The sequence below is a fragment of the Schistosoma haematobium genome, chromosome 4 (genome assembly GCF_000699445.3).
Source record: "Schistosoma haematobium chromosome 4, whole genome shotgun sequence".
Classification (NCBI taxonomy): domain Eukaryota; kingdom Metazoa; phylum Platyhelminthes; class Trematoda; order Strigeidida; family Schistosomatidae; genus Schistosoma; species Schistosoma haematobium.
Window position 1 is genome coordinate 34,732,246 of NC_067199.1, and position 22,197 is coordinate 34,754,442.

Sequence of the window (22,197 nt, forward strand, 5' to 3'; positions counted from 1 at the left end):
CATTGTTCAGTGATCTGAAATCTGATTATAATATATGCTTGGAAATTATTTGATTTTTTTAAGATGATTCTTTATCTAGTAATATTTTAATTATTTGCGTGCGAAAATTCTACTATTCAGATAATTTAGAATACATTATTTTTGTTTGTTAGTTATACAATTACTAAAAAGGATTTTCTTGTGAATAATCTTATCGTATGAGCTAAGTAATCTGTAATTATCGTATACTGATTAAAGGTAATATTAATAACGTTCTACTTCAACAAATGCACTAAGATTATACTATAAACCAAATGTGGAGGGAACATTTTGATTTGAATTTCACATACACTAGACAGTTATCAGTGTCCTCCTCAACGACGCGCATCCATGACTCCTCACGCTGGGCTCAAACCCAGTACCTTTGGTCTCGCACGCGAATGCCTAACCTCTGAACCACTGAGTCGGCATCCAGTGGTTTCATTGTCTAACGTTAACCAATCCACAATGTTATAGAATCATTTTCCATTATTTTCGATGTGCAACTGCCTCACATCCAACATAGATGGACTCCACTGGTCATAGTTTCTCGCTAGATCCCCAAGAATTCCCTATTAGAGCTAGTGACTGGTAATCACATCATAATCTTCCATTTGGGGTCGTAAAGAATGCTAAATTTCATTGAAATCATCCACCAATAAATGTTAGACCACCATTGAAAACCTAAAAGAATTAAACGACCGTTTCATCTCATTACGATGCTTCTCAACAATACGCATGCAAATATTTTAACACTTTAATGGTCTATATTTAATTACAGTTACAAATAATCTGTTAGATCATATTTAAAAATGCTTTATATCATAAAATGATAGTGAATTTTAAATTATTTATAAAAATCTTCAGGATGTATCCAACAGCGATATCAACTTTTTCTCTTTTTTTTGGTATTCCTTATCAATATGTGCTAACAAATTCATGTACACATTTTAGATAAAGTGTAACAAAATCAATATATGGATAGTTACATTTACCAATGAATACTTAAATAAGATAGAAAAGTTGATCAGTAATGCATAAATTTACATTTATTGATTCAATGTATATCTATATACTTAAATACTTAATTGACTAACTATCTAGTGTTTAATCAATATTAATAAGAGAATTATACCATAAATTAGTGGTTATTTACATTATAATTGAGTACAATCATAACAACAACAACATACATTTAATTCATAAATCTTGAAATTAGAGTATCGAAAGAAGGTATCAACTAATTTTAGATATTGGATCAATTATTTTAAAACATTATTTACTCAATCAATATGATGAAATGAATTATGGATTAGATTTTTTTAAATCGATAAAAATCAATCCACAGTGTGCATTTACAAATTTAGCTGCTCCTATGGAGATAGCTATATCGGGCGTACTACCAGGCAACTTAACTAACGAATGAGTGAACATCTACCAGCTTGGTTTAGAAAGGGCCAGATAAAAACAATTCTCAGTTTTCTATCTTGGCACATCTTATTGATAGTAGTCATGCTTTAGATAAATCGAAATCATTTCGAGTGATCTATCGTATACCTCCATCATTTACGAACGCAGTTCATTCCCATCTTCTACATATAGCTGAAGCCATAGGAATTCGTACATATAACCCTAATTTATGTGTACAAAAGAAATTCGTAAGAGCCCTATCCCTTCCATGGCCAGTTATAACTTAACTAACGATTTTTTTAATTGTTATTATTATTTTATTATTATTATTTATTTATTTCATTCTATTTTTGTTATCATTAACCTTACCTTCACATCCATTATTTTCAGAAGGGGTTTGTGGAGATTTTAGAAATTTCACAGATCGAAATCATGAATCAATTGAAACTAGACCACCATGGAAAACCTGGAAGCACTGGACGGCTTGGTTGAAATTAGACATTAACACCGTCGGATGCCAGCTCAGTGGTCTAGTTGGTTAAGCACCTGGTGCGAGACTGACAGGTACTGGGTTGGAATCACGCGGGGTGCGGAATCGTGGGTGCGCACTGCTGAGGAGTCCCATGCATCCATTATTTGTTTGTAATTTTCCGCCTCTTTCCGTTTGTATTCTTCACTATCTAATTATTTACACACTTCTTATTACGTAATGATTTTAATGTTTTGTGTTGACTATTCCAAGTCTATTTACCCACATTTGACCTTCTATTTCCAATGTTTAACTATTGATAAGACTTTTGTTATCGTATTTTATTATTCATACTACTATCAATACACCTGTCTTCCTACTATCCACTTGTAATTTTACTTATTATGTGTAGTGACCCATTCTATTTCATTGGGAGTATTGACCCATATCGCCTTGATTGGTTTAACATTTTCGTATAAATATTTATGTATATTAGAGTAAAGCCTGATGACGATCTAATTGAAAACAATATTGTTCGCTTATATGTGGTGTTTTAATTTTCACAATGGGAATCTTTAATATTAGAAAAAAAACACTAAAAATAATTTCTTTTGAACAAATAATAAATAAACAAAAGAAGAAAAAAAAGCGGAACGAAAACTCATATTGACCTGGTATAAAAATTGAAATCATTTCAGTTGTCTTTTTTTTCTTGAACAAAGAAAGTAGAATATAAAATAATAAACCATTTTTTATCAAAATGGGTTTTGTGGAGATTTTAAGAAATTTCACTGGTTGAAATCATGAGACTGATAGGTCCTGGGTTCGAATCTCGCGGGGGGCGGGATCGTGGATGCGCACTGTTGAGGAGTCCCATACTAGAACGAAACGGCTGTCCAATGCTTCCAGGTTTTCCATGGTGGTCTAACTTCAAATGACTCATGATTTCAACCAGTGAAACCATTTTTTATTTTAAAAAAATATCCTTAAACAAAATTAATCTTGAAAATTACTTACACCTGTTACTCCTCGTGAAGGAGCATAAGCCGCCCAGCAGAATTATTTTTTATGGTTAGCGTTTTTTTAGCGAGTTGATTTTCTACGGGATAAGGTAGGTAATCCTATGCTCAACCCTCCTCGTTTACCCGGGCTTGGGACAGGCAGTAACTCTGGAAGAGCTACATGCGGAGTTTAATTCTGAAGAATTAACTCGAAATGAATTGATATTTACAATAGGGGATAGTAAATACGATAGTATAATGTATAAGAAGTAATTTACTTCTCTGGACTAATGAAATCTAAATAAGAATTTTAATGTAATATGTAAATGGATAACAGTGAAAATATCGACCAAGTGTATTTCGTCCATATTGAAATACTTATGTTGGCTGTTGTTGGTACATTCTAGTGTTGGTATTAATACATTACTTACTGTCTAAAATATCAACGTGTTAAACATCATGTTACACATTATTAATAATCATTAATCTGTTCAATATATATGACTATAAAGAACTGGAAATAACTTTCACTGATGATTATTTTCTAGTTTATTTTATCTAATGTAAATTGATTTCTTGATAGGTGAATATAGAAAGCTTAAAGAAAGTTTTGGGCTTAAATTTAGTGTCCATTGAAACATATTAACATTATATCGGAGAAATTCATTTTCACATGTAAGATTTGAAATTACAACATCCAGTAGGACAACCGGGCTCTTAAACACCGATCTATTCTGTTCATAATATTTTGTCTGTAAATTCACTTGGTGTTGTTTTACTTGTATCTTCACATTGTTATTTAGGACCGTAATTGATCATTTTCTTGTTGGCATATGTGCATCTTGTGCGGATTTCCTCGATATAGACTTAAGCCATAAGCTTTTCAAACAAAGATGGATAGTGGCTAGCAGTGGCGTTTGAAGCTAACGTTAACGGGTTCGAGTCCCGTAGCGAACATCAACTCTAGGCTGCATGTACATCCAGCTGACGAGTCCCAAATGGGACGAAACTCGCGTCCTAGATTCCACTGCTAGCCACTATTCATCGTTACTTAAAAACTCTTTTCTATAGGGATTAATCATGATCAACTGCCTTTGATAAACGGAATTATTACTTAAAAAAGGCTTTATTGTAAATTATTAATTCACTACAAGTTTACACTTCTTCTCACGTAGTGAAACAAAATCAAACAAAGTTTCCTATTAATTAGCTTTTGATGGCCTGACTACTGAATAGCTACTTCATTCATTTCATAAAACTGTGGGTTTAATCAATGCGACACAATACATTTGCATTTTTGTTTAAACAACTGACAATCAATCCGATCTATCTCACCATCTTTTTTCAATGATTCACCTAAAATTGTTTAGAATTTAAACATAAATTTATTTACCAAAGTAAATGACAACGAATCAGTTGTCTTAATATTTGATCCCATGTGTACACAAACCAGATCCCAGAGGAGGAAGAAATCAGGAAGAACAACTGAAAGTGGATAGGACACACATTGAGGAAAGCACACAACTGCGTCACAAGAGAAGCCCTGACTTGGAATCCTCAAGGTCAAGGGAGAAGAGGAAGACCAAAGAACACATTACGCCGAGAAATGGAGACAGACATGAGAAGAATGAGCGACAATTGGATAGAACTAGAAAGGAAGGTCCAGGACAGAGTGGGTTGGGAATGCTGGTTGGTGGCCTATGCTCCATTAGGAGTAACAGGCGTAAATAAGTAAGTACAGAAACTTTACATACAGAGTAATATCTTTTTTTCCCAGAAAAAATAACATATCCTAAAGTTAACAGTAAAACTGAACAGTATTTATAAAGAATGTTTCGTATTGTTGTCTTATAAAGTTGGTTATTAATTTGAAACCTTTTTGATCTTTCCATTGTTAGTGCTAAGAAGTGCGATTCATCAGTCTCTTTTGGTATATGTGAATTCCAAGGGGATTACCTAGATATGATCATTTAATCCAAATGATTTTCTTAAACAAAGTATGATAGTTGTTATCAGTGGCATCTGGGAGACATGTATCATCTTATTTGTGACTACTTAGCCACATTCATTCCAATGATTATGTTCATTCGAGAACTCAAGCATAGTGTCCAACGGATTGTCCAGCTTGGTTACTGAGTCCATATAGATACTAATGATAGTTGTTTTAAAACCAATAGTACTGGGTTCCAGTTTTAATGTGAACATCAACAAATGCTCAGATACATCCATCTCACAAGTCCTAAACAAGACGAAATGAACTTCCTCAATTTCATTCTTAACCACTATTAAGTTAATTACTTTCTTATAAAATTTCACAACATTAACAACTACTTTCAGGAAAACATTAATGCAAAGATAATGTTTTTTTTTTTCTTGAATACTTTTCTTATTATAAAGCAGTATATTAACCTTTCTACTCTGAAGTTTGTTGTATTCTGTTGTTTTTTTTTTCTAAAGAATCAATAAAACTTTGTATTATGTACAGACTAGTGAATCTCTATGTATATTTATGAAAATAAAACATGTAGTAACTTGTATAAGAAAATTGATTAAAATTAATAGAACTCTTATTTGATACCATTCTAGTTACATCTTATATTAGTGTTCATATCCATATTATTATTATTGTTATTATTATTATTATTATTATTATCTATATATTAAGTCATGAAACCAAATTTACTGTCAACTCTTATGAATGATATCATGGAATAATTGAACTTTACAAAGGTACAACATCATCCAAATAAATAAAAAAACAATTTTCAGATTGTATCTATCTGTAATCACACACACACTCTATCTCTCTCGTGGATACCATTATTATAAATGATGTAATGCTATTTAGTTTCCAAATATGTATATACTACATTGTGTATTCAAATAGTTTTAATTGCATCAAAGTATTCGTGTAAAGTTCATGTAAATTACAACAACAACAACAAATTTATTGTACAATCAATGAAGTAATTTTAATAAATTACAAATAAATTTATATCTTGTCTGTCAATTACATCATATTATTAACATTCTTTTATAGTGAAGGCATGACAACAAATAAGCATTGAAATTGACATTAAAAGTCTATTCTTTTGTTGTTTTTTTTTCTTTTTACCAACCAGCGGACAATGTGAATTTGTTACCTAAATTGTAAATTTATTGACATTTATTTATGAAGAGTTGATCCGAAACATAATAGTATTAGCTAAAATATTACATTTTATTGATATTACATAATTGAAAGTAGTTAAAACAAAACCCTGGTAAGTAAGTACTCGTCAGAAAGGCCTATAAGCGATTTCAAAGTAACTAATGTTTTCTATGAGATTTGAATGTGAATCATCCAGTTTTATCATCTAAGTTGTTACGATTGATCTATCCGGATAACAGCTGAACTCATGTAGGACTGATATATTTGAATTGGTCGATTACAGAGTAATGACTAATATCACTTTTGCCCAAGTGCTGATCAAATCCTAGCAATAAGAACACGATAAATATTTAACTAGAATATTTAAATAGCCTCTCAAATGCCCTGGTACGGCCGAGAGTGGAGAGAGTCCGCTCTCCCTCTCGAAATACTTTCACATGGCCACGCACACATAGCCTCTGCCAAGGAAGTCCTACTCATTTCCTTCTCTCATCACGAGTGTTGTTTACGAAAATGAGAGGATGAAAAGTAAATGTCCGGCGCTTTAAGCGGATTCCAAACCAATGGTGCACATGGGCTCCAGTATCCTGTGAGAACAAATGGAATATGAACCAATCGCTGGTCACTGGCTACCATGGGACTGCCTCTCCTCACGATGCTTCATTGCCTTGTGGGTCAGACTTTTAGGTCAAAGGCCCTGAGTGTGGCCCCCTGAGAAAACCACGTGCTTCGGTCTGGGCACCCGGGTAGTATCACAGCCCTCACACATATCAAATGAGATTTGTGTGGCACATATGTATTTGGTGCCTCCTTGTACCAATATCTATGTGTTAAAATAAATAAATAAATAAATAAATAAATAATTAGAAGAACCCGAGGACCTGGATTTCACATTTTGGGGGGATTAATTATTAAAGTTTATTTGGAATTCTATATGTATTAATCTTTGTCGTACGATTCGACCACTATCATTCAAATATGCAGGCTGCAAATGAACTACAATAAAACTATGATCAATTGGTAGAAACTAATGTCATATTTATCTGAATGAATTCAACTGATAAATATGTTATTATATTCATCCAAGCTTATCGACTCAATACTACTTCGTTTTGATTGTAAGTTAGAGTCAATTGACAAATAGTTGTAAATGACCTTGGTACAAACCAATAATACATCAAAATATATTTCGACCCATTATCATGTAACATACAATATTCATTATGCCTATCTAATTCAATTATTTAATTTTAATATAGAAAATTAAAATCAATCTTTTGTTTCCTTTGTCAAGTGTAACATTTTTCAGACATCGATTCATAAACTAATTGTTTCATTGGTCAATTAATAATTGACAGTAAAAAAAAGTGATTTCCAAATTTAAAATTACAAAAAACCGGATCTGCTGTGAGATAGTAACTCACTGAATACAATAGTGAATGTGTTGCTCAATTTCATGGATTAGTTGAAGTTAGACATTAACATCATTGGATGCCAGCTCAGTGGTCTAGTAATTAAGCGTTCGCATACGAGACCGATAGGCGCAGGGTTCAAATCTCGTTAGGCAGGATCATGGATACGCACTTCTGAGAAGTCCTGTAATGGGACGAGTCGGCCTTGGCGTGCTTCCAGGTTTCCAATAGTGGTCTAGCTTCAGTTGACGCATGATCTTAACTATTAAAAAAAAATTGATTAAAATATCATCTATTCAAGTGTACACCATTTTTTGTCGCCAAAATCTAATATGAATATTCATGAGAACTAGCACCTAATTGTACGTATATGTATATATAGTGATTGTGAAACCTTGAAAAATATATATGTTCATTCGTTGGATTAAATAATGTTTTTATTGTAATTTTCATTAACATTAAGGTTTCATATTCAATGACCTGATCTGTTTAAAGATTAGAAATCTAGTTTTAAATAATTTCATAAGTGACTATTTTATTCATCATAGTTAATTATTGATTTGGTAGATTGAATAAAAGAAAATAACGAAAAAATAAACAAAAAAGGTAACCTAACACATGAATATATTATTTAAGTTAGTAGCTTACAAAGTATTTAACTAGTTAAGATTTATGTCATTGTCACTTATTAGTTACTTACTTACCTACGCCTGTTACTCCCAATGGAGCATAGGCCACCAACCAACATTCTCCAACCCACTATGTCCTGGACCTTCCTTTCTAGTTCTATCCAATTATTGTTCATTTTTCTCATATCTGTTTCCATTTCTCGGCGTAATGTGTTCTTTGGTTTTCCTTTCCTCCTTTGGCCTTGAGGATTCCAAGTCAGGGCTTTCCTCGTGACGTAGTTGGGTGCTTTCCTCAATGTGTGCCCTATCCACTTCTAGCCTGTCTTACTGATTTCTTGCTCCGCTGAGATTTGATTTGTTCTCTCGCACAGTAGGTTGTTGCTGATAGTGTCTGACCAACGGATCCGAAGTATTTTGTGTAGACGACTGTTAATAAACATTTGTATCTTGTGAATGATTACTTTCGTCGTTCTCCAAGTTTCCACCCCATACAGTAGAACTGTCTTAACATTTGTAGTGAAGCCATTAGTTAATATTAGATAGAGAATGAGACAAAATGACAATGTCAGGGAAATTCTTTCATGATACATATTCACAATTTGGCATCAGCTAGAGCGAGCAGTTGAAATTTAAGTGGACAATAAACGGTATTTCGTCCAAATGTGAAAAGCAATAACAAAAAGACAACCTTCATCCTACCAAAAGTTGAATTAAGGAACTAAACAGTAGAACTGTTATACATAAGCCATTGAGTTGATGTTCTGCACACCACCGTCATTTGGTACACATTAATTAATGTTGATTCACTTGGACGTTGTGACATTTACACAATATTATGATAGATGGTACTTGTTGTTGATAGATAGAACTCAATCTGTTGATAACTCTTTTGAAGCCAAATCATCGTACACACCATTAGGAGAAATATGCTCAATTTAATAAAATACTCTCTCAATTAAATATCTAAATATAGTTATTATCTCCATGGTGATCTGTTACAGGGCTTACTGATAACTGGTAATATGTCAAACAACTAGGTGTTAGATATCTTAATGATTGTTTTAAACATTTTGTTATTAGTAACAAACACTGAAACGCTCCTCATCGATAATCTCTGACTTAGGGATTTTTATATTACATAATATATACGGATCACTTATTGACTAGTTATTTAGATAGGAAATAACTGTATAAATGTTTTCCTTGGTAGCTATTATGAGTCTCTAATTTGAAGTTTTTCATGAAATATTTTACTTCGGATAAGCATTTCCTTCATCCATGTAAACAAAATGGATACATTTACAATTGGTGGACTACTGAGTAGTGATCAATGTCAAGTTTAGCTAGTTCTTAAGTCCTGATCGAATTTTATTGATTAATTTACGACTAATATTCTCCTAGGGATTTGATCTTGCATCGCTCATCAAAACCATCATTTCCCTCAAGATTGCAACTACGTCATAATGATGAGCGCCTATAAACTTGAAACTTAGGTCCATGGTTTTCTCTAAATTAAATCCAACCACCTAACAAGAGAAATGCATAATCGCTAATTCATTTACTTGTATGATTATCTCAAACCAGGGATTACGATGTTCAACTGTTTATTAAAGTTTGATAGTATTATCCTATGATATCATAGTGAATGACAACTGTGAAATTTCTAACTGGAATCTAACACTTTTTAATGTCGATTGGTTCCCCAATTCATCACAGTGATAAATCGCTATAGACTATATAAACACAACTCTTTTCTTCTAGGCCTTCAATCCCAGTTGTTTTTTTTATTTTTCACCTCGTTATGTAATCACATGTTCTAAATTATATCTTAAATCTAAATAGTTAAATGTAAAATGATGTTGTCAGTTAAGATGATATTAATAAATATGAGATGTAAATACTGTACTTCACTAAGCTGTATATGATAATCTGAAAAAATATCATAAATCACTTTGCTAATGTGTATTTGTATGTGAATGTATTTTATGTCCATTTGTATTTGTGTGTGTGTGTGTACGTGCAGTATAACATGTTTGTGTAAAAAATAATATTTCACGTGAACAACTAAAACGTGATAGGTAAACTATTAAATATGTTTATGTATTCGATTTCACGAACTAGAAAATATTTCAGTTACATAATTATTAGATGTTTATAAAAAGTGACAAAATGTAAGAGCAATTTGTAAGACTCTCCCGGTCTCCTACATTGTACGAGTATTCCATGTATCTAAATAAATGGTTGCTCTGGTTGTCAGAACGGACATAGGCCTCGTGACTTCCGAAGGAACTCGGCTTTCATCATGAGGCGTCATAACTCTTCTAAATGAATACCTTTGACTCCCAGGGCAGAGTTTAAATGGTTTGAATATTTTTTTCTGGTTAGCGTTTTTCTAGAGAGTTAGTTTTCTATGGGATGGGGTGGCTAACCCTATGCCCAACCCTTCTCCTTTATCCGGGCTTGGGACCTGCAATAACCCCCGGGGGGACTCCAGGCGAAGTTAAATATAAGTCAAATAATATACAAATACTTGTCATTTTGGTATATTTTAAATAATTCTGTCACCAAACATCATATTGTATTCAACAAGATTGATGAACCCTTATTGTACTGACTATAAAATTTAGTATCATTTTAGTACATCGTTAAAAATTGGAAATAATTCCATGAAGTAATGAATAATATACAATCTTATGTACGAGTACTGTTATATCCCGACGAGGACTATGAATGGTAATGCTTGAGAACTATTTATGGAGCAATACGACATATATAATTATTGTATGATTATTAAGTTGCTAAACTATGTATATTCATGTTCTTCTTGTTATAAGCTTTATTTTGACTCATAAACTATTATTATACGATTTACTGTTCTTGAATTATGCCCAGTCTATTAATTACAGTCTCCCACATTCACAGTCACTTTTGGCTAGATTTTGTACAAATGTTATTTTCTATTTTGTGATGCGATGTGGTCTGTTTGGTTTGCATATAAACCCAATATTTTTGAAATGAATGAATGACATCGCGGAGTCTGAGATTTGTGTTCTGGACTTTACAGGCAGGGCTAGGCAGGATGAAGAACCGATAAGGACTCTAGACTTGTCAAACGGGTTTTATGCGTCATTGGTCCGGTCTATAAATCACTGTTCTCCAAATGGCGGTATCATTGCGTCATATATTAATAGGGCAACTACTACAACATAACTGATAAATCAGTGAGAAATAATCATGTTTTTTTCATCTACTATACATTGAAATTCATGCCGAGGAAGTAATGTGTATCAAAAAAATGGCATGTGGATATTATAATGTGGACAAATACGTGTAGCATCAATTCACTTTACTTTATGAATGTTTTGTGCAATATTTTTTTCCAGAATATTCACTCATTATTTATTAAAACAATAAAATACAAAAGTGTAAACCATATGACTACGTATGATATTGAATAGTCCATGATTTGTAATCTACTGTTAAATAATACAACTTGTAAAATCATAGAAAAAGCTGGTTGTATATTCATCACTCAATGATTAATCAGTGTAAATACCTCAGGCCGAAAAGACGTTAGTTACCGACCGATCAGCTCAATAGTCATGTTCTTTATTGTGATATTAGATGATTCTGATTCGAATCTCGCAGAGAGCATCATATAACTTGAGGTTAAAGTTATACATTGATGAATTTAATTAGCTAGCACAAAATTTAGATCCAAGAGTATCTGTTGACCGATTCTATTCTTTCAAGCTGTAAGAGCGTTAAGACACTAGTACATTTAGCTATTGATAACAATCTGATCACTTCAAAGATGACTTTATTTCTTACTGAACTAACGAATATTATTAGTTCACTATGATTTTTTAAAGTTATGAATCTTCGTTGAGGTAACCGAAATAAGGATAAACTGGAATTATATCCCTATTTTAAGTAAATTTTAGACTACAAATGAAATGTATTATAAAAGTACTTGTTAAAGTTTCCGCTCAGTAATTTCGAAAATTCTATATCACGATAATATTACTGGTAGAGAAATCGAAGTTCAGGGAGCAGAGAACATCTACATAGTTTCGATGGATAACTGATAAGAGCTTGTTTTCTGTGGTTGTGTATCTGAAACCTTAAGACTCTCATTGGACAACAAGTCTTTAAATTGGTATGGTAGAATTTTGCAATGAGCTACGTAAAGACTAATTTCTTCCGATTCATAAAGAAAATTTTACAGGGCTCTTCGGGCCTACTACTTTTCATTTCAGATTTAAAGTTTGAAATAACAAAAGTAGATTATCGAAATTCACTATTTATCACTTGATAATCCTTTTCAATGATAGAGCTAACTACTAGTACGTGTGGTTTAGTAAAAATTGTTTACAAAACACTAAAATGACTAATAAATAAATAACAAACTCAATAAAAAGTTCTCTATCTTCTTTTCAGAAACTTTAACTTTTAACGATGGTCATTTCCAAAGTTGATATTAGATAAAAATTATTCTATATTTCAAAGTAACTGATGTTGGAAATACGGACCACTGGATTCCGACACAGACGTTCGGCTAAATTGTGGTCCCTGAGAGTCATAATCATCTTGCGATTGAACCAGTATGAGTTGGCAAGTGTTTACTTTTAATTAGACCCACAATAAAACGTGTTGGCTATTCGGTATTTATTTCCTAAAGTAAACCATAATATTAAGTAAGTTTTTACAAAGTTTAAATCAGATAAATTTATTGTACCTCATTACATCCGTTTTAAATTAATGTAAACAAATAACTAAATTTAATAGTTAAATTCATGAGTTTATTGAAGTTAGACCACCATCGAAGACCTGGAAGCACTCCTAGGCCATTTCGTCTTATTATGAGACTCCCCAGCAATGGGCATCCACGACCCCACCTCGCAAGATTCGAATCAAGGACCTATCGGTCCTGAACCACTAAGCCGGCATCTAACAGTGTTAATATCTAACTTCAACCGATCCTAAATAACAATGGGAAGATACAAGTAAAACAACACCAAGTGAATAGAAACAAATTATATTACAAAATTAGGAAATTTCATTCGTACACATTTTCTAAAATCTTCTTCAAAAACTGTCACATGGTAACAAAAAAATTATCTTTGACAACATTTCTCACTTTCAATCAAATAGTACAGTAGCTACATTGTCAATATTTTTAGTCATAAACTTCTAATTAAAATCTTCAAATGTGTTTATTTTACTCATGTTGTCAACTGAAACGTAATAATTATAGTGCAAAATATACAACATTGATTCATACGAGTTAATCGATGTATTTCAAGGAATGAAGTAAAGTTATACCATATGGAAAGAATATATTTAACCCTATCCTTGTTCTGAACGACATCCTATTGATATATCCTGTTTATAGATTCTAAAAAAAGACGAAAACAAGAAAGAACTCTTTAAGCTCAATGATATGAATTTGTCTGATTCAGAGTAATATAGTCAGTATTTCATTATTGCATCTGATAATGACTGATATGTGTTATAAGTTGATTTAAATTTGGTCATATTAATCACTGAATTTTGAATCAGTAGGTTGAAGGCATCTTATTAAGATTTTTAAGATTTAATCTTTTGTAATGTGAAGTTCTGATGATCCTCAAAGTGGAATCCAGTAACTGATCAGTAACCTCTTATTTTCAACTATTCTTCAGTCAACGTTATTGTAAAAGTAAACTGGTCAGATTATTAGCGTTTTCTCACTAGTTTTAAACGTGCTAAACCAAAAATAATGATGATAATAACGATTATTATTATCTCCACTATTATTGCTAATGCTGTTTTCACCATTATAATTATTATAATTATTATTACTATTATTATTATTATTATTATCAAATAGACAATCGTGGTAATTCATATTTTACAAGTTAAAACTTTCTCGCGCATGAGACCGAAGGTCATGGGTTCAAATCCCGCATGCGGGATCGTGGGTCCGCACTATTGAGGAGTCCCACAATGGGACGAAACGGTTGTCCGGTGCTTTCATGTTTTCTATTGTGGTCTTGTTTACACTGATTCATGAATTCAACTATTAAACGCTGTACAGTCTCCATAAACCCCCTACTAATGAGAATGGAAATTATTAAAAACTGTATTATATAACTGGTCTCCAGTAAAGCTTAAAATGTTGTCATACTTCAGAAAAGTGTAATTAATGACTGAAATTAGTGGAATATTACACGCTGTCTAAAGATTTCCGAAATTGGTAGAGCTATTACTTACATACTCTTTCTATTTCTAGAAAATGTAATGAAATTATCTATAAAATTTACACAGTTATTACAAAAATATCATTAAATCACTGTTCATCTAACTTGGTGAATGCTTCTTCAAAAAAAAATTAATGAGGTATAAATTGTAAATTAGTGAGTTTTACCAATACAAAAACACATGGAATAATAAACACTTATAAGAATCACGATTAGGGAGTAATAACAATTTTTAAATCTCATCACTTTATATTAAATATTATGGTGGGCATTTTGAGCAAGTGTCTGAAATAGTCCTAGTATTGATTTACATCTAACCTGCAGGTACTTTGTGTATTTAGGAGGAGGTGCTTAGCAGAATGTATAGGGAAATCTAGAAAAGTAAAGAACATGAGAAAAATTGAACTACTTACTCCATGAGCAAATTAAGATGTATGTACATTTAATTGGTGAAAATAACCTAAAACAATTCGGGATAAAGCAAATATGAGATCGAATAGTTAAGAATAAAGTTGGTAGAATGAGATTTTGAATGAATTAGCATATATATATATATATATATATATATATATATATATATATATATATATATATATATATAGAAAGCAACATATATTGATTACATTATTTATATCTTCAACCAATTCATGAACCAAATCAAAACGAAAACTTAACTGAATCTAGAAAGATCAATATCATTATCAAACAATAACAAAATTAAAATATATCTAGAAAAATATGTATTTATATTCATTAAAAGTTTCCCAAAAGTTACTCATTCAGTACATCCATTATTGAACAAATCTCCAAAGACCTGAAACAAATAAATATTGGCTGAAGATAGATGGTAACACTGTTGGATTCCGGATCAGGTTAAGCGTTCGCGTGCGAGACCGATAGGTCCTGGGTTCAAATCTCACGAGGCAGAATCGTGGATGCGCCCTGTTGAGGAGTCCCATACTAGTATGAAACGGCCTTGCAGTGCTTTCAGGTTCTCCATGGTGGTTTAGCTTCAATTGACTTATGAATTCAATTATTAAATATTATACAGTTTAATTTGTCTATTTCACTCAAATGAAATATTCTTCGTAATCAATAGTAGGCAACCACTTTTTTAAAGTATTCACTGAAGATAAACTGACTTATTTATATAGTTTCTTGTAATCAATTATCGCAGAACACAATTATACAGATCTTAAATAGAACTTGGTTGGCAAGTGGAGTTAAACTTCTATTTATCTCTATGTGAGAGATTGATGATTTCACAATATTAAAATTTTTCTAAGGTTAGGAATATGACTATTTGAAAGTCAATTAAGTGATTTAAATGTCAGGCACATGTTGTGAGATCTGACTAGCTTGGGTTATAGTCCTGACTGAACAATGAGGATACCTTACTAAGGAGTCATATACTAGAAAAAACTAATTATTCAGTGCTTTCTGATTTTCAATGATTGTCTAACTAAAATCAGTTCACATAATGTAAACTATAGAAATCTAGATTTACTTTCTACGTAAAGAACTATGTAGATAAGGATTAATAAACAAAGAAGAATGTCTTAAAATCCTTTTTTCAAATGGTTACTTCAAGTATTCTTTCATTGGCATTATTCACTATGCAATAATACTAATAAGTGAATATGATAAACGTGAAAATATGATTACAATAGGATAATCATTTAGTTAAGTTGAATGGGATTGGATTAATTCATTACTGTTCTGTCTATCAATCTATATCTGTTAGTCTCTCATTTTACCTGAATTTTTACCAATTTGATTGATTCTTTTCTAAACTGAAATGATATAGGCTAGCTAGTTGGTTACTTCTAATTATGGCCACGCAATTTAAGTAAAAAAAAATTTTGTCCAATACCAGTAATCATGAGCACAGATAGGTGATAATAATACTACACATGTAATCAAAAGTATACAGGCAAATTAAGTTCAATTCACTTTTAAGCTGATAGGTTACTCTGTCTTAAGAAAAAATTTTAAAAAAAGTTTTTGTTTTTCTTTTCACCATTCATAACAAACAAACAACTATCATATACATTATTATTATTATTATTATTATATTCAAAGGGGGGTTTTTGTTTTCTTTACAAACTTGAGAGATCAATAATATTTATCAACACCTACGCAATATTATCCAACAACAACAAAAAAAAGAAAAAAAATATATAGAATCAACGACTATCTAATTTCTATAATATTCAATTCTACAGTGAAGGTTTCAAACGATGCATGTCTCCATACAATAATGCAAAATTTCAATCAGAAACAATATAAGGCAATTTGTGAAATACAATAATCATCATCAATAATAATTATTTAAGGCAGCAAGTATACTTTCGAATTTTTTCAAAAAAAACGCCTTATTTTTTGTTTTTGTATTTTCTATATTTGTATTCAACATAATAGTGGAATCATTTATTTATTATCTTTCTTCTTCTTCCATTGATAATCATATAACAGATTTATACAAATGATCAGTACAAGATCAATGAGAATATTGGACAAATATACATAGATCATTTTCTACTTATATATATATTCAAGTTGCTATATCAATTAAATTTTCTATGAAAGAATTCATTTATATAATATGAAAGTTGATATCCACTATATGTTATTTGTTGTAATATACAAAGTTTAAATTGATCTTCTATGGAGACATATTCCTTCACTTAATTTCAACGGAAATTTATCATCAATGTTATGAAAATTCTTTTGAACTTATGACGTAATCAGTTTATGAAAGTATAACATTATTATTTAGATTGGAAAATATCTCTATTTTAATAAATATCTATTTTTACTATGTCTACTGAATTGAATCCAATTGATATGAAACAATCATCACCAACAACTGATGAATCAATGAAAGTAGATCTAATAAAAATGGATGATAATTTAAAATCAAATATAACATGTGAATTATATGATACATTAATAGATCCAGAATGTAAAAAATCTAAATTATCCGATGTTTGGGAAACAAGTCATACACCTCCATTAGAATGTCAAGAATATGATTCGTTAAAAGTTAAAAAAGATCTATACAAAGATATTACTACCAATGTAGATGTTGTTGTTGTTGATGATGATGATGGTGATAATTTGAAAAAATTCCGTGATACAGAAAAAACTGTATCATGTTATAGACATACAGATGATTATGAAATATATCATTCTAGTATTGAAAAAGATATTTGTACAGAATTGGATAATCCTATGTACATACCAATTAAATTACCATTGAGTAGTAATTTATATGTTCCAGTATATTATGTACAGTCGAGTGAAGAAACTTCACCTAAATTAAATAAACATAATTTGGATTTTAATGACTTAAATAATATCCATAAGGATTCTATTAATAATAATAATAATAATTATCAAATCAAAGGTAAGTCATAAATATAGATTAAATTCTCATGATAACCTAAGTAAACAAGATGAATCTCAACGACTAACTAGTGATTATCATATAAATATTAATAATCAGGGATATGAAAATTGTTTATCAAAATATGATACAACTAAGCCAGAGCCTAATCCTTATGATTTAGAAATATGTAATGTACAGACAGAATTAAATGAACCATTAATGAAAACAAAATATTCAGAGAAATCAAAAACTAGTAAAGTGTTATTAAAACAAAAATTACATTTTATGAAGCCAAAATTAAAAATGAATATGAATAATACAGAAAATGAAATTGTTATACCGGATAGTCAGGGAAAAATGACTGATGAAAGTCATAGAATTGAAAAAAGACAAAAAATTGGTTGTTCACCAAAACTTAAATTTAAAAAACATGAATATCGAAATAGAAAGGAAAAAGAAATTATGCAACAAAATGATAAACCTGTTGAAGGTGTTATCAGTGGAAAACAATACAAAATTCCTGATCAAGATTTAAATAATCAACTTAATGAACATGTATCAATTGAAACATCAGCAATAGAAAACAAAAATGTGACAAGAAAAATGAAAATGCTACATCGCAAGAAAAATGAACTAAAAGAAAATGAAAAAAACATTTCAAAAGGAGTACAAACGAAAGAAAGACGAATAACCGAAAATAGAGCAACCACAGAAAAAAGAACAGAAGATGAAAAACAGAAGAAACAAAATCCGAAGATAGAAACGAAGAAGCGAAAACGAATGAAAAACCCATGTGTCAAATTTAATATGACAAAAGAAAACCAGCAAAAAAAAATAAAGAAAAGCACAGAAGAACGAAAACTGTCAACAGATGTAAAAGTAAAACAAGAAAAACCACGAAAACGAACACAACAAGAGAAAACAGACATCGGGAGAAAAAAGTTCCATTGGTCTCCGAATATCTCATTGCCAAAGTTGAAAGTTCATGGACCAGATTTGTCTGGAAAACTTCATGCAGATGCACCTGATGTGGATGTGAATGTGACTGGTCCATCTGTGGAGATGCCATCTCTGAAAGCCAGTGGTCATTTGCCTACTGTCGATGTGTCCGTTCCCGATGCATCGTTGGGAGGTGATCTATCCGGTAAGCTCGATTTGGAGGGTGTCGGTGTGGGAGTTGTGGACGCTGATTTGAATCTGCCAGACCTACAGATCTCAGGAAATGTGAGTGCACCGTCTGTCGAGGAGACCTATCCATGCCAGATGTTTCCGCCAATCTGGACACAGATGTGAAACTGCCCAGTGTGCAACTGACTGGTCCAGATCTCCGTGTACATGGTGAGATGCCGGATGTGGATGTGGGTGCTAAGGTGGATGTACCGAAACCACATATTTCAATCAAGACACCGAAATTCGGGTTCGGTCTGGGCAAGAAGAAGACGAAAGTGAAGACTCCAAAGGCTGATGTGAAAGTGGAGGGTGGAGCAGGTGAGGATATAGATTTGGATGCCGGTTTGGACGCTCACTTAGATGGTAAAGCAAGAAAGGGAGGTAAGAAGTTCCATTGGTCTCCTAAGTTCGGGTTGCCGAAGGGTGGTCTGAAGATTGGTGGAGGTGCTGGTGTTGGAGTGCCGGACACCTCGGTGTCTGTCTCAGGTACGACTGGTGGTGTGGATGTGTCTCTTCCGAAACCCGAACTCGATGTCTCCATGGAGGTTCCCGACGTTGGTGTGTCCGCCTCTGTGCCCGAAATCGATGTATCAGGTGGTGAGTTGGGACTGACTGGGAAGGTTTCTGCACCCGGTGTGGATGTCAGTGTTCCGTCGAAGAAGAAGAAGAAGTTCACCTTCGGTTGGGGCTCGAAAGACAAGAAGGCGAAGAAGGTGAAGTTGCCCACAGTGTCGGGAGACGTGGATGCTAGTTTGGATGTGGGTGGAAAGGTTGATGTTCCCAGTGTGAAGGTTGATGTGGACTCAGGTGATCGAGTCAAAGGTAAGAAGTTCCACTGGTCTCCGAATATCTCATTGCCAAAGTTGAAAGTGCATGGACCAGATTTGTCTGGAAAACTTCATGCAGATGCACCTGATGTGGATGTGAATGTGACTGGTCCATCTGTGGAGATGCCATCTCTGAAAGCCAGTGGTCATTTGCCTACTGTCGATGTGTCCGTTCCCGATGCATCGTTGGGAGGTGATCTATCCGGTAAGCTCGATTTGGAGGGTGTCGGTGTGGGAGTTGTGGACGCTGATTTGAATCTGCCAGACCTACAGATCTCAGGAAATGTGAGTGCACCGTCTGTCGAGGGAGACCTATCCATGCCAGATGTTTCCGCCAATCTGGACACAGATGTGAAACTGCCCAGTGTGCAACTGACTGGTCCAGATCTCCGTGTACATGGTGAGATGCCGGATGTGGATGTGGGTGCTAAGGTGGATGTACCGAAACCACATATTTCAATCAAGACACCGAAATTCGGGTTCGGTCTGGGCAAGAAGAAGACGAAAGTGAAGACTCCAAAGGCTGATGTGAAAGTGGAGGGTGGAGCAGGTGAGGATATAGATTTGGATGCCGGTTTGGACGCTCACTTAGATGGTAAAGCAAGAAAGGGAGGTAAGAAGTTCCATTGGTCTCCTAAGTTCGGGTTGCCGAAGGGTGGTCTGAAGATTGGTGGAGGTGCTGGTGTTGGAGTGCCGGACACCTCGGTGTCTGTCTCAGGTACGACTGGTGGTGTGGATGTGTCTCTTCCGAAACCCGAACTCGATGTCTCCATGGAGGTTCCCGACGTTGGTGTGTCCGCCTCTGTGCCCGAAATCGATGTATCAGGTGGTGAGTTGGGACTGACTGGGAAGGTTTCTGCACCCGGTGTGGATGTCAGTGTTCCGTCGAAGAAGAAGAAGAAGTTCACCTTCGGTTGGGGCTCGAAAGACAAGAAGGCGAAGAAGGTGAAGTTGCCCACAGTGTCGGGAGACGTGGATGCTAGTTTGGATGTGGGTGGAAAGGTTGATGTTCCCAGTGTGAAGGTTGATGTGGACTCAGGTGATCGAGTCAAAGGTAAGAAGTTCCACTGGTCTCCGAATATCTCATTGCCAAAGTTGAAAGTGCATGGACCAGATTTGTCTGGAAAACTTCATGCAGATGCACCTGATGTGGATGTGAATGTGACTGGTCCATCTGTGGAGATGCCATCTCTGAAAGCCAGTGGTCATTTGCCTACTGTCGATGTGTCCGTTCCCGATGCATCGTTGGGAGGTGATCTATCCGGTAAGCTCGATTTGGAGGGTGTCGGTGTGGGAGTTGTGGACGCTGATTTGAATCTGCCAGACCTACAGATCTCAGGAAATGTGAGTGCACCGTCTGTCGAGGGAGACCTATCCATGCCAGATGTTTCCGCCAATCTGGACACAGATGTGAAACTGCCCAGTGTGCAACTGACTGGTCCAGATCTCCGTGTACATGGTGAGATGCCGGATGTGGATGTGGGTGCTAAGGTGGATGTACCGAAACCACATATTTCAATCAAGACACCGAAATTCGGGTTCGGTCTGGGCAAGAAGAAGACGAAAGTGAAGACTCCAAAGGCTGATGTGAAAGTGGAGGGTGGAGCAGGTGAGGATATAGATTTGGATGCCGGTTTGGACGCTCACTTAGATGGTAAAGCAAGAAAGGGAGGTAAGAAGTTCCATTGGTCTCCTAAGTTCGGGTTGCCGAAGGGTGGTCTGAAGATTGGTGGAGGTGCTGGTGTTGGAGTGCCGGACACCTCGGTGTCTGTCTCAGGTACGACTGGTGGTGTGGATGTGTCTCTTCCGAAACCCGAACTCGATGTCTCCATGGAGGTTCCCGACGTTGGTGTGTCCGCCTCTGTGCCCGAAATCGATGTATCAGGTGGTGAGTTGGGACTGACTGGGAAGGTTTCTGCACCCGGTGTGGATGTCAGTGTTCCGTCGAAGAAGAAGAAGAAGTTCACCTTCGGTTGGGGCTCGAAAGACAAGAAGGCGAAGAAGGTGAAGTTGCCCACAGTGTCGGGAGACGTGGATGCTAGTTTGGATGTGGGTGGAAAGGTTGATGTTCCCAGTGTGAAGGTTGATGTGGACTCAGGTGATCGAGTCAAAGGTAAGAAGTTCCACTGGTCTCCGAATATCTCATTGCCAAAGTTGAAAGTGCATGGACCAGATTTGTCTGGAAAACTTCATGCAGATGCACCTGATGTGGATGTGAATGTGACTGGTCCATCTGTGGAGATGCCATCTCTGAAAGCCAGTGGTCATTTGCCTACTGTCGATGTGTCCGTTCCCGATGCATCGTTGGGAGGTGATCTATCCGGTAAGCTCGATTTGGAGGGTGTCGGTGTGGGAGTTGTGGACGCTGATTTGAATCTGCCAGACCTACAGATCTCAGGAAATGTGAGTGCACCGTCTGTCGAGGAGACCTATCCATGCCAGATGTTTCCGCCAATCTGGACACAGATGTGAAACTG

The 22,197-nt window shown here is 34.2% G+C and overlaps 2 protein-coding genes across 2 annotated transcripts; both read left to right on the plus strand.

The window, feature by feature from the left end:
- Positions 1 to 16,283: 16,283 nt before the first annotated feature.
- MS3_00007925 (uncharacterized protein) lies at positions 16,284 to 18,376 on the plus strand. Its single transcript, XM_051216267.1, has one exon. The coding sequence runs from the start codon at positions 17,153 to 17,155 to the stop codon at positions 17,750 to 17,752; it is 600 nt and encodes a 199-aa protein (XP_051066838.1). The 5' UTR covers positions 16,284 to 17,152; the 3' UTR covers positions 17,753 to 18,376.
- A 690-nt stretch (positions 18,377 to 19,066) lies between these two features.
- MS3_00010953 (uncharacterized protein) lies at positions 19,067 to 22,192 on the plus strand (the record flags this gene model as incomplete). Its single annotated transcript, XM_051219368.1, has 1 exon — positions 19,067 to 22,192. One exon carries the CDS (start codon positions 19,067 to 19,069, stop codon positions 22,190 to 22,192), a length of 3,126 nt encoding a protein of 1,041 aa, XP_051066839.1.
- Positions 22,193 to 22,197: the final 5 nt, after the last annotated feature.